This window comes from Gobio gobio (assembly GCF_949357685.1).
Source record: "Gobio gobio genome assembly, chromosome: 2".
In the NCBI taxonomy this organism is placed as follows: Eukaryota; Metazoa; Chordata; class Actinopteri; order Cypriniformes; family Gobionidae; genus Gobio; species Gobio gobio.
In genome coordinates this window covers 62,359,583-62,372,961 of record NC_137098.1, presented here as the reverse complement: position 1 = coordinate 62,372,961, position 13,379 = coordinate 62,359,583, and the positions used below count along the sequence as shown (strand labels likewise).

The 13,379-nt window shown below is 38.0% G+C and overlaps 1 protein-coding gene across 1 annotated transcript; it reads right to left on the bottom strand.

Moving 5' to 3' along the window:
- Nucleotides 1-386: 386 nt before the first annotated feature.
- ponzr1 (plac8 onzin related protein 1) lies at nucleotides 387-12,848 on the bottom strand. Its single transcript, XM_079811167.1, has 4 exons — nucleotides 12,719-12,848; nucleotides 12,011-12,103; nucleotides 11,470-11,615; nucleotides 387-882 (listed from the first exon to the last, which is right to left on the bottom strand). The coding sequence occupies exons 1-4, from the start codon at nucleotides 12,804-12,806 to the stop codon at nucleotides 748-750; spliced, it is 462 nt and encodes a 153-aa protein (XP_079667293.1). The 5' UTR covers nucleotides 12,807-12,848; the 3' UTR covers nucleotides 387-747.
- Between the last annotated feature and the right edge of the window lie 531 nt (nucleotides 12,849-13,379).

Genomic DNA, 13,379 nt, shown 5'->3' with positions numbered 1-13,379 from the left:
TTGGGCAAGTCTAGAATATAATCGACTTCATATGTTTGAACTTTCAAAGAATTTTGCAGTTATGGGACAAGATTAAGGTTTTTAACTACATGCTACGAGTATTGAAAATATGCAAAGTATTTTGGGACTGTGAAATACCAAATGCAAAATTCTTACTTTTATTTGCATTCTTGTGGACACCATGGAAATAACACTTTCACAAAGGACTATGGTAACTTTTGGAATGTAAACATATATAGATGGTGTCACGACAAAAGTTGTTGTGTGGGTAGCGGAGGGGAAAAGCCTCTTTCTGTAAGCATCATCTTTCTTCTGTTCTCACACCCGATATAAATATCAGTAAGCAAATGCACCACAACACACAAATAGAAACATGCCAGAGCAGGGGTTTTTCATGATTTTATTACTGAAAAGAACTAATACACAATGAACTGAAAGCAAACCAACAGCGTAAAGTGATATATTTGTACTACATTATGTTAATTCCGTTTTGATAATAAATTGCAGTATATATATATATATTATGCTGTGTCTATGCTTTGTAATTCGTAATCTCCAGAACAGTATTACAAGAAGCGAGTCGCAGAACATGGCAGGATAACAGAATAAGACAACTTATAAAAGAGGCAGTCAAACAATATAAAAAGACTTTGCCGTTTACATCTCTACACTAGGTAGAAGGCACTAGTTTTCGCCACGTGCATGAATTGTTGGCCATACTACCTGAACTCACAGCAAAACTCATCTCTAGCTATGAATAATTTGTTGGGTGACCACAGTGCTGGTGCCAGAACGAGCACGGGTCTTGATTTCTCGAGACATCTGACACCAGGCGCAAGGATAACAGCAGCAGACAGTGCAAAAGTCATCGCAGCATGAGCCCTGAGGAAGAAAGAAAGAGTTGCAATAATACAAATCAATTCATAATCGTAAAATCCATAGTGGCTCAAATAACAGTTTTCTCTCCTGTGTGTTTCCTAACAGGAAGTTAGGATTGAGCAAATACGGGTGTGTCCCATTTTAGCATTTAGTAGGGGTGGCCGATATGACCAAAATCTTACATCACAATATGAGTAATTGTATTTCACAATAGGGCTGTACGATTAATCGAAAAATAACCGAAACCGACATTCAGAACCTCTAACCGACGTATTTTTCCCATGTCGGTTATTCCGGTTTTCACGTGACTCCGCCCCGTCAGTCACATCAAGTGCAGTTTGCAGAAACACAGAGATGCAGGAGCAGTTATCTGTGTTTATAGATGCCCAGAATCACTATAGTACCTGCATGTTTTACACAGTTTATACAGGTCAGTTAATTGCTGTTCTTATAGCCTACGTGCTGACACACACACACACACAGAGAGACAGCGTGCGCAAGCCCCGAAGCCGCTTTCACTTTCGTGCTCGTAAAGTTTGTCAAGTAGGCCTAAATGCGTTTAAACGCGACAACGCGCGCGCCCTGAAGGCAGACCTCTTTCACCTGCGTTCTCGCAAAGCTTTGTCATTTGTAGGTGGTTTAAGCCCTGTCAGTTTGAACATTAAAGCGAGTTTCGACCATCAGATGTGTATTATGTTGAACTAATGCCTGATTTATTGTGACAAACGAACACTCAGACAGAAGCTCGCACATCACGTGAAGATCGCGCGCAGAGGAGTGCAGAAACGCAGGATCAACGCTGTCCTGTGACTAAAGTAAAGTCACTAAAGTAGCTTAGAAACTCAACCGTTATTTTAATACCTTTGAAGTAAGTACAAACCACAGCTTCATAATGAATAGAGACAGTAAGAGTAATTCACACACACAATCACTCTCTCAATAATGCATTCAAATAAATGTAATGTAGGCCTACAGTGTTAATTTATCTGTATCTGATGTACAACAAACAGAAATCTGCCCCATAGACAATAACTGCTGAAAGTGAACCGTTTCCTTCAAGTATTTTAAAATCACAAAGAAATGCACTTTTTCATTAGAAAAAATATATATACCTTTAATAGTAGAAAATATTTACAGTACAAACCTTATCAGGAACTTATTCAAAAAACTTGTGAGGGCAAAAAAAAAAAAAAGCAAAATAATCGTTCATTAATCGTAATCGAGGTCAAATGTTCAATTAATCGAGGTTTTTATTTTTGGTCAAATCGTTACAGCCTTATTTCACAATAACAATATATATCACAATATAGTAATTTTTGCTTTAAATAAGGTTATGAAACCACTGAAATTTCATAATTCGTATCACCATTTTCAATATCATTTAAAAAACTAATACTAGCCTAAAAAAACTCTCAAGCTTAATGAAGACAAATAAAGGGATAAAGAAAGAGCAAAGAAAACAAACTACAATAGAACAAAGACACAAATCAAAGACCAAAAACATCAAGCACTTGAAATACTACATCAAATGTATGAAGTAAACAAATGTAAAAAACAACAACAACAAACGCCCAAAATGTTGTCGAGTAAATGAACAGCAAAAACGCATTAAAAAAAAGTTGTACATTTTTGGTTGAAAACAGTGTCGCGTAAACGTCCCCTAAAAACGCATACAAATGATAAGCTTTCGAGACCGCACAGCAACGTCACATGAGCGTAACCGGGATAGAGACGATAGTCCAAAATCTCTACCGGTTGACAAATTTCTAGCGGTTAATCGTGTCTATCGGTAAATCATGTACCGGTATATCGGTATAAGATGAGGTTACTCATGTGTGGAGCAGAAACAACACAACCTCTGCGTCCGTTTTCAGGCCTTCCCTCTTCAGTCTCTCCAGCGCTGGAAAGCTTTTCTAATATTAACGCGGGTCCTAAAGCTCTTGCCTGATTATAACCCAGTGATATTCCTCTGAGCTTTTCTCTTTTGTAAAGTCTCTCAGCCATCTCTCTTTCTACAGTCTTTCTTCAAATCTCCCTCTTGCTCACTTACTCCTCCCCATCATGAGTGGACACACCCCCTACTGCTGATTGGCTCACTCTCTCTTCTCCCCCATCATGAGTGCAAACTTAAAACGTTGTTACAAAGTCCATCTCACCACAGTGGCTCTACAATAATTTTACGATAGTAAAAAAAAAAAAAAAAGTTTTTGTGTGCAAAAATTTATAAAAATAACGACTTTATTCCACAAGTTCTTGTCTTACTTTTTGGCCTCTGCCGTGAACTCACGAAGCACCACGACGCATGCACAAGAATATGACGTAGCGCCGGCGTTCGGGAATCCATGAAATGCGCACTTGAGCCCCATTTTGAGAACTACGCCGAGACCTAAAGCACGATCAATGTAGAATTCAACAGCTTAGACATGCGCGTCTTCCTCTGCTTGTAAACAAATCGCTTCTGGGTCATGTGTCCGAGCGCTGGATCTGCGTAATATTCTCGCGCATGCGTCGTGGAGACACACACGGAAGGCAAGAACAAGTTGGATAAAGTCGTTATTTTGATTTTTTTTTGCGCACAAAAACTATCACACAATCGCATCGTAAAATTATTGTAGAGCCAGTGTAGTGAGATGGACTTTGAAACAACGTTTTTAGTGTCTTTTATGGGTCTTGTGAGTGTAAATGTACTGAATGCCAATGGAGGCCTATCTGAAGCCTTTCTCAGCCATCAGCTTTCAACACAAATATCTTAATTTGTGTTCCGAATATGAACGGAGGTCTGACGGGTGTCGAACGACATGAGGGTGAGGAATTAATGACATCATTTTCATTTTTGGGCCTTTAAGCTTGTGTATATTATTAGTTAAAGCTTAAGATATTAAGCCTCTCGTTTTGACTTAAAAAGGCTTTAATTATGAAGAAAAGTAGGTTAAAATGCTAAACTAGTGACTAAAAACTAACTAAAAAACAGTATCCTAAGGTCTGTGCACGCCACTGTATATGCTAATTAGACAACTGTTGGTCATAGGTTAGTAAGAGAGGATTATTGTGGACCTTTTGATTCCTGACGTTTTTTGGTAAGTGAACAGTTATTTAGATTCACAAATTATAGCCTTCACATGAAGCTACACAATCAAGGTAGCCATGCAGTGTGAAGTAGGTTAAAGTTCAGATGGATCAGCTTTGTGACGGAGATAAACATGGTTTAATGCCAAAGACATTTCAATAATTAATAAAGGTTTATGGTGCCTCTGACAGAGATGCAACACATGAGTGGGTTTATTGTATTTACACTGACTTCCATGTGGCCATGACATACATCCATAATCCTTTAGAATGTAATATTTTGTTGGTTATGAAATGACTGCCACGTCTATTTGAATTTTACCAGGAAGTATCTTCATTAACATCTGTTCTTCAGTTCTGTATTACAACTGAAAGTGGTAAACGGCATCATACAAATGGGGAAATGAAAAGTAGAGTAAATTTTCCTTTTAATTAGCAGACGTAATCAAGAACATTTGAGCAATTGGAATGGAATATGAAAAAGTGCATCCTTGACATGTTGTTCCAAATCTGCATGACTTTCTTTTTTACATGAAACACAAAAGAAGAAAATGTGTCTTTGTTCATACAATGGAAGTTTTGGACCAATGGATCCACATTCAATGAACAAACACAGTTGAAACATTCTTCAAATGATCGTTTTGTGTATCACAGATAAAAAAATTAAGTATCAACTAGTGCTGTCAAAATTAGCGAGTTAAGGCATGCAATACATTTTTTTTCAGTTTAAAAACAATTAATTTTAATTACAGTTAGTAATTAACGCAGCATCCGTTTTTCTATCATCCTTTGGCTAGCGTTACATCATGATCACGCTCTTATTCACGCAAATGCTTTTAAACCATTCAAGCGCAAGAAGAAAAGAGAACGTGCTGTCTGTGAATGTCCTGTCTATGTGACACACACAACACCAGGATCGACTTCTCTCACGTTTGAACAAACAATAACACGCTCTCACGTTTTGTCAAGTATTCTCATAAAAGCAGTCTTAAAGGTATAATTCATCCAAAAATTTAAATTAGCCCCTGATTTACTCTCCCTCAAGCCATGACATTCTTCTTTCAGACGAATAAAATCGGAGTTATATTAAAAAAGTCCTGGCTAATCCAAGCTGTATAATAGCAGTAATAGTTGTTCTGTTTTTGTCCATAAAGTCCATAAAAAATTAATCTGTCCGTTGAATAACTGCTCCACGCGGCTCTGGGGTGTTAATAAAGGCCTTCTGAAGCGAATCGATGCGTTTGTGTAAGAAAAATATCCATATTTAAAACTTTATCAAGTAAACTTTTGGCCGACAGGCCTTCTGTATTCAATTTATGGAAAAAGTGTTGAAAGTGCCTCTGCCGATCGAAAGACAAACGCGACCAGGTCCGCTCGTCATGACGTCACGGACGCATCTTGAATTGCGAGATGGCACTTTCAACACTTTTCCACGGAAAGCGGTCGGCTGAAACTTTACTTGATAAAGTTTTAAATATGGATATTTTTCTTACACAAACGCATCAGTTCGCTTCAGAAGGCCTTTATTAACACCCCAGAGCTGCGTGGAGCATGTTATTCGACAGATGCATTTTTTATAGACTTCAAAAACAGAGCAACAATTACTGCTATAATAACGCTTGGATTAGCCTGGACTTTTTTCAGATTGTATTCGTCTGAAAGAAGAATGTCATATACACCTAGGATGACTTGAGGGAGAGTAAATCATGGGCTAATTTTCATTTTTGGGTGAACTATCCCGCTAAAGATGCAGTGTGTGAATTTTAGTGGCATCTAGTGGTGAGGTCGTGAACTGCAATCACACCCTGCTCACCCCTCCCTTTCAAAGCACATAGAGAAGCTACAGTGGCCGGCACGACAAAAATGTCATCGTCTGAGACAGCAGAGAGTAGTTAGCGTTCTGTAGAGCAGTTTAGGGCTACTGTAGAAACATGGCGGCGCAAAATGGCGACTTCACTGTAAGGACCCGCAGCGTATGAAGATAGAAATGACTCATTCTAAGGTAATAAAACATAACGGTTCTAGAGGTCGACCAATATATCGGGCCAATATTTGTCATTTTTTTTATATGTCGGCATCAACTGATATCTGTGTTTAGTATTTAAAGTCAGGCACGTCCGCGGGCAGCCCTGTGTTATTGTTGTGGTGGAAGTGTCTGGAACTGGCATAATCCTACAGCGGGTAGAAGGTTTGCTTATCTGCAGTTAACTTTAAGGACTGTAGTCCTTAAAGTTAACTGCTCAGCAGCTTGCTTGCTAACATATTATCCAATGTTATAAGTTTTGTTTTATTTTTCCTGTATCGGAGTCAGAAAATTTCACTCTATGCGTGGGGTGGAGAAGGCGGCATCTCTCACAAACACTGCAGCGTGATTGAGGGCGAGGGCTATGTTACTCCGCCCCGCTCGGAGACACAGAGCTGTCCTGACTCCTGGAGCAGCTCAGAACAGTGTATAGCAGGCTAATAAGCCTTGTTTATACTTGACGGCTTTAAGCACCCTCAGTTGATACTGTAATAATACTGGCGAAACAGATTGGGCAGATTTGCACATTTGTGTTTTCGCGCTCTGGAGAGCGCCATCTATTTACAACGTGTAAGTAATGTAGCCAGATCTCTTGAACGCGATCAGAGTTTTTATTCAATGCAGGCTCGCGAAACTCAAGGCTATACAGTCTTCAAAATCCGTTGAATAAAACTATTGATTTTCATGCTGCTCAGAGGACCGACGGCCAACTGCAAAGTTTTGGAAGTGACATCAAAATATAAATGCTGGATTCACACGAGAGAAATATCCTCCTGAGACCCAGAATAGAGGTTTCGCCTCTGAAGAGGACATTATATTTTAGTGCATTTCTCTGACAACATGCACAGTTTTAAGTCTGGATATTCTTATGAAATATGAGATTCTTATGAAAATATTCCTTTTTATTACTCCCATTATTACGCGTCTTTTTACATTACATATAGTCCCAAAAACACATTACTATGCAAATTAGATATAGTGTATAGATGCATTTCATAGAATGGGAATGGCATTTATGGCCATGTTTATCATTAATACTTGGTCAGTTTATTGATTTGTTTGGTTAACTTTGGATAAATATTTTATTTTAATACAATTGAATTGAATTAAATTTTTGTATATATCTAACAAGTAGGCAGGCCACGGGTAAATATAACATTTATTATAATGGGTTTACGTGAAGATTGTTTTATGTTCACTTAAATTAAAAGTTGTTATTTAAAGCCTAATAAATGTTGAAATTGATAGCTTTCAATTATACTGTAATGTATCACTAATGTTTAAAAAATGATATTTCATAGAGACATCAGTATCAGTGATACTGGCCTTCATTCATAAAAAGATTACATTACAACAAATATTTAAAAGATGCTGTCTTTATGTTGTTTCTACATTAGAGTAACTGTGAAATTATTACAATATAAAAAAATATTAAAGGTGCACTATATACCATTAGGCCAGTGTTGTATATTTTATTCAGTTGTGTACTTACAATATCCCAAATGTTTCCAACTATTTGTAAATCGTGAGAAAATTGCTATTTTAACCAAGGAACCGGGACGTGTGAGGGAGTCGCCTGTCGATTGCGTCATATCTGTGTTACCCTCAGTTTCTGCTTTTATTTTGCAGAAGCGCTTTACTCTCACTGCAGTGTGAACAAGTGTCAGCAGCCGCCGAACGAACGCACAGAGTAATGTCATAACATCATTTTCAACACACACAGATGTATCTAATATGATAAATGATATGCAAGATGGTGGTCCAGTGGGTTAAATCAGTGTTTCCCAACCGGGGTGCCGTCTGACGAGAGCAGGGGTGCTGTGTAAAAGTCCTTCAAATAATTAAAAAAAAAAATTTCATTTAACACTCGCCCTGCTCTGCTTCATACTACAGTAGTGTTAATAATCACATCCATGAACATGATTTCTGCCCGAGTCCTGTCCCAATTCTTTGGTGAAGACCACATGTCCCAAGATTCTGCGCTCAAACGTGGACTACACCTTTGTTTTGAATAGGTGACCTCTAGTGGATGGAAAAGTTACATAGTGTAGCTTTAAAAACTGGTGTTTTTTAATTTGTGATTAATTAGTTGTTGTTGTTGTTGTTGTTGTTGTTGTTGTTTTCGATTAAGAGCACTAGTATCAAACGTTTGAAGAATACAACTGAAAAATATAACATTGCATAAATTATTCTTGAATTGAACAAAGTATTTAAAGGGGGAATGTTATATTAAAAACATACATTTTAACATTAAGGCCCCTATCATACACCCGGCACAATGTGACGCCAGGTGTGCCGCAAGTGTATTTTTACTAGTTTCAGCCCGACGCAGTTATCATTTTCAAGCCTAGCGCCACATTTCTTTAAATAGCAAATGCACTCGCGCCCATCTGTTCGCCCATGGGCGTGCTGGTCTGAAAGCGAGGTGTGTTCAGGCGCATTGCTATTTTGAGGAACTGAAAAGGACTGCGCCACTGACCAACAAAAACCTGCTCTAAAGTCAATAGCGCAGTATTTTTTGTGTAAGAGTGTGTTAGTAATATGTGCCTATAGGGTGGGTGCACAACATGCATACACACTGCTTATTACACACACAGGGATGCGCAGCAGCACACAAACCTTTTTAAATATTAAGGCGCATTGTTGGCGCGTTACTATATTGAGGAACTAAAAACGACTGCGCGATTGACCAACAAAAACCTGCTCTAAAGTCCATAGTGCAGTATTATTTGTGTTATATAAAGGCAGCGTTACTAATATGCGCCTATAGGGCGGGTGCACAACGTACGTACACTCTGCTTATTACACACACGGGGACAAACATTTTTAAACATTAAAAATAAAAGTATTCCTCTTTGGAGAAGCGTTCAGTCTTTCTGCTCGCAAATTCTACCATGAAAATAGCGAATCCGCCATCGTGCAAGCGCAACTGGCTTTTAAAGGGAATGGGAGATGAGACTCTGATTGGTTTATTGCACGATACGCCCAAAACACACCCATGACTCATTACAAGACTAGGGACAACCCTATTAGACCATGCACCTGGTGCACAGACCGTTTTTTCATTGATAAACTACCGGAAGTGGATTCGGACACGCCCTAAGTGCACCTGGCCATGCGCTTCAGACCATGTGCTCAGATCATTAAAATAGATTTTAAAACTTTGAAGTTAAATACATTTTGACATTAAATAACAGTGATGCAATACACTTTCATACAGTGTTGGGTGTAATGCATTACTAAGTAATTAATTACTGTAAAATAATTACTCTTAATTTTTCTATATTAGTTAATGTAATTGCATTAAACACTTTATTGAACAATATAAAACAATGGTGGATTTAACATCAAAAATGTAAAGTATAATAATGTTAAAATGTATGTTTTTGAATGTAACCTCCCTTTAAATACTTTGTTCAGTTCAAGAATAATTTATGCAATCTTATATTATCTATTTGAAAGGATTAAAAGAGCAGTTTCATGTAGGGCTGAACGATTTTGGAAAAAAATCTAATTGCGATTTTTTTAACCAATATTGCGATTGCGATTTAATATGCGATTATTTTTTAAACTCTTTATCTTCTAAATTATTCAACAATACATCATTGTATAGTAATGGTGGAAATCTTTAATTGGTACCTCACGATCCGATTCCGATTCTGGGAGTCACGATCCGATTCCAAAACAATTCTTGAACTTTTTCCTTATTAATTAATCTTATTAATTTATTAAAAACTTAAAATGTTTTTTATAATGATATATGTAATTATAAGCTTTTTAAAATAACTAGGACATTATAACATTTTAATTAAAACAATTGCATGTTAATAATTTTAAATATATAAACTAATATAGCTGCAAAACATAAGCTAGTAAATCATAAAGGGTAACAAAAAAACATTACAAGCAATGAACAAAGAGTGCTTTCAGTATTTAAGAGTGTCTGAACTGTGAGTGATTTTTCTCTTTCTCAGCTTTACTGTTGTTTGATTATTAATCATGACATCATCATAGACAGCGGGAGACCTGCATTCACACTAATGCACAGATCTCTTTTGAAATATAAGATGTTTTTGCCCTGTCTGTTTAATTCATTAAGACATTACTGACGGTGTTTACATTAATTTTGTGTCATAAAAGCATTTTGAGACTCACACAGACGCGTGCTCGCAAGCACTCTTCACAATGCGCCGCGTGAGCATTTGAAATGGAAAACCTTCTGTCAGTGAGTTACTTATTTTTTAATATACAAGCACACTGCATTCCTAACGACATGAATGAAGCCTTCGTTGAGCATTTGTAAGGAAAATACCGGCGGGCGAAAACACACACTGTAAGCGTGAAATCAAGCAAGTTTCTCACAGCGCATATCCTGTGCAAAGAAGCCTGCGAATGTCATTGTGATTCGCGCCGTCAACCGTTCCAGACGTTATGAAATATTATTTTATGGTTCGCGTGTGATTGTGTGTGTGTGTTTGTGTGTGTGTGTGTGTGTGTGTGTGAGTGAGAGAGAGAGAGAGAGAAAGAGAGAGATAATGGAAGCAATCAGAATACGGGTGTTTCTAAAACACACGCAGCGCCACCGCGCACCTGCAGTTAAAATCTAAGCTCAGAATCGATCCAGAATCATTGGAGAGAGAATCTTTTCTCCCACCTCTATTGTAGCCTATAGTATGAACAACACAATATTAGATAGATCAAACACAAACAGTTTTTTTTCCCCTTTTAGGCCAGGCATATATGTGTAACGGGACAAGTTGCTTCTTCTGCAGACTTTACTCTCGCGTGTCACGTGACCAGACTGTAATCGCAGCCTTTGCGGTTAGGAAATCGTGTTTTATCATATCGCGATATTATCGCAAATGCAATTAATCGTTCAGCCCTAGTTTCATGTCTATCCTTGTGTTGTTCAACTAGTAGAGGTTGATACAGGATTTAAAAAGTAACTAGTAATAAGTAATCCAATACTTTTTAGAGAGTAATTACATCTAATTACACTGTTGAAAAAGTAACAAGTAGCTAGTGATTCCTTCCTTTTTTAGAGTAACTTACCCAACACTGCATACTATATATAGCATGTCATACACGGAACAATGTGAAGCGGTAAATGATTTTTTTTCTATTCACTGGTGAACTATGCCTTTAAGACTGTACACGCGTAGCTAAACACCTAAGCCACAAATGCAATGTCCAACAACGTCATCGTGGCAATACTGTACACCAATATAATGGAGTATTTATGGTTTCTATGTTGACTGCAGAAACATTTACCTCGTCAGAATGGCTACTACTACTTCAAAGTTTTATTTTGTTTGTGGCACTTTTGGGTCAGCGCATGTGAATGCAAGCACCAAAAGAACAAACAGGAAGCTGCGAGCGGTTAATATATCCTCTAATCTCCCCTGTGTGAGCTCTAGCCACATCCATTAGCCTTTCTTCTAGAAATCACCCATATCTAACTGCACATGTGTGCGTCTGCGTGTGTGTTTGTGTAAACTCACATGAATGTTGTATTGTTCTCTCATCTTCTGGCGGAGACAGCAGGATACCACCAAGCAGCAGTCCAGCAATGGCATGCAGAAACACCAGCCGAACTGAGACACAGTCTGACACTGCATGCATGGGAAACACCACAGGGCACAGCAACCTGGCACGCACACACACACACACACACGTGTTTTGATTTAGAGCGGGCACTAGTTACTATCTACATCTCAGTTCAAAATTGAGGATGAAAAGGTCTCAACATTTTTAGTGCTGCATTTTTTTCACTATAAACAAGAACAGAACCATGAATGCGGAAAAGTGATTGAAAACTTTGCCCTGAAGTGAACAACACCAACACTGTTCCTTCTTTTTTAAATTAGTTTAATTGGTGCTTTGAAAGAGCAAGGTGGCTTTTGATTTCCCAGAAATGTTCAGTGTTTCTCTAGAAACCTCTGATTACGCAACATCAAATGAGGAAGATTGGATTAGACAGTGTGTGTGTGGGGGGGGGGGGGGGGGGGGGGGCAAGTTTTCAAGAGTTAGTAGGTGACTTACAAGTGCCCATGTCAGAGCAGCAGTCACAGATGCCTGTAGTCCAGGTCCCAGAGGAGACATGCTGGGTTGTCACAACCGTAGTATGAGCCATGGCTGCAAAGAAAAAGTATGGAAGGGGACAGTGAGAGAGAGAGATAGGGGGTAAATGACTGTAAAGAGTAACTTTTCACGCTATTCGTTAGAATATCAAACTAGGGGTGAATTCAGGTTGATTGGGACACTTTTTCCAAGTCATTTCAATGGCAAAAAGTCACTCTGAATTCACTATATTTCGAGTTGCAGACACCCTTTTTGCTCAAATCCTTTGGGGGGCTCCCATTTCACTTTTTTATTCCACACACCCCCATTTCCTGTTAAATTTAACCAGTTATAAACTCCCTTAAAAGTTTTACAGATTTGTAGGTGAAAGTTGAACGGTCCATGAATCTGACAGATAAAATACAGAACATGCTAAAAATGCATAGGCAATTCTCTTTTTACAAGCTGCCATAATGCGATCAAAGTGTGCTTTTTTGTGAGCGTCAAAGTTTTCTGATCAAACAACATGGAGATGTGTGCCAAAATATCCCCTCACAAATATCCCCTTTAGCACGCGATCAAACAAATCTTTTATTGAGCAGTTATTCGATGAACACGTTTAATTGTTTGAGAGAAATCTAAACTAACGTTAAGCATTCGATACATTAGTAAAGAAAATGTGTCATTTACCTTGCTTTCGGGGTGGAGAAGTGTAGAGAGCGGTGGTCTGCAGGAAAATGAAACTTATGAGGCTCTTTACCGCAAATGAGAGCGTCATGAGACAATAAATCGTGCCAGTTTGTTTCGTGCTCAACACAGAGAAGGCGTATCGAATTGTAGTAAATTCCTGTTTGAGGTATTTAATTCATCAACACTGTAACATAGCTAATGATTATAGGAAAATAATCATTTTAATGCGTATAAACAGTTTGTTTTCAATTGTATATGTTATTGGTTATATGTGATTATATGTATATGTACACATGTGATTTCTCCATTTACAACATGTTCCTAAATGTATAGTTCACCCAATTCTGTCTTCATTTAAAGTTGATTAAAGTTGTTCTGTTGAACACAAAATAAGATATTTTGAAGAATGTTGGTAACCAAACCGTTTCTGGTCCCTTTTGTGGTCTCAAAATATGTACGTGTGTGTGTGTGTGTGTGTGTGGGCATGTTTTTGTGAAATATCAGGACACAAATGTGTATAATGACATGGGTATGACACAGGTATTACAAAAAGAGGGTGAAATATGAGGACGTTCCCCATGTCCTCACTTTTCAAAATGCTTATAAATCACACAGAATGAGTTTTTTTTCACAGAAAGTGAACTGCACAGTCTCCTGTGAG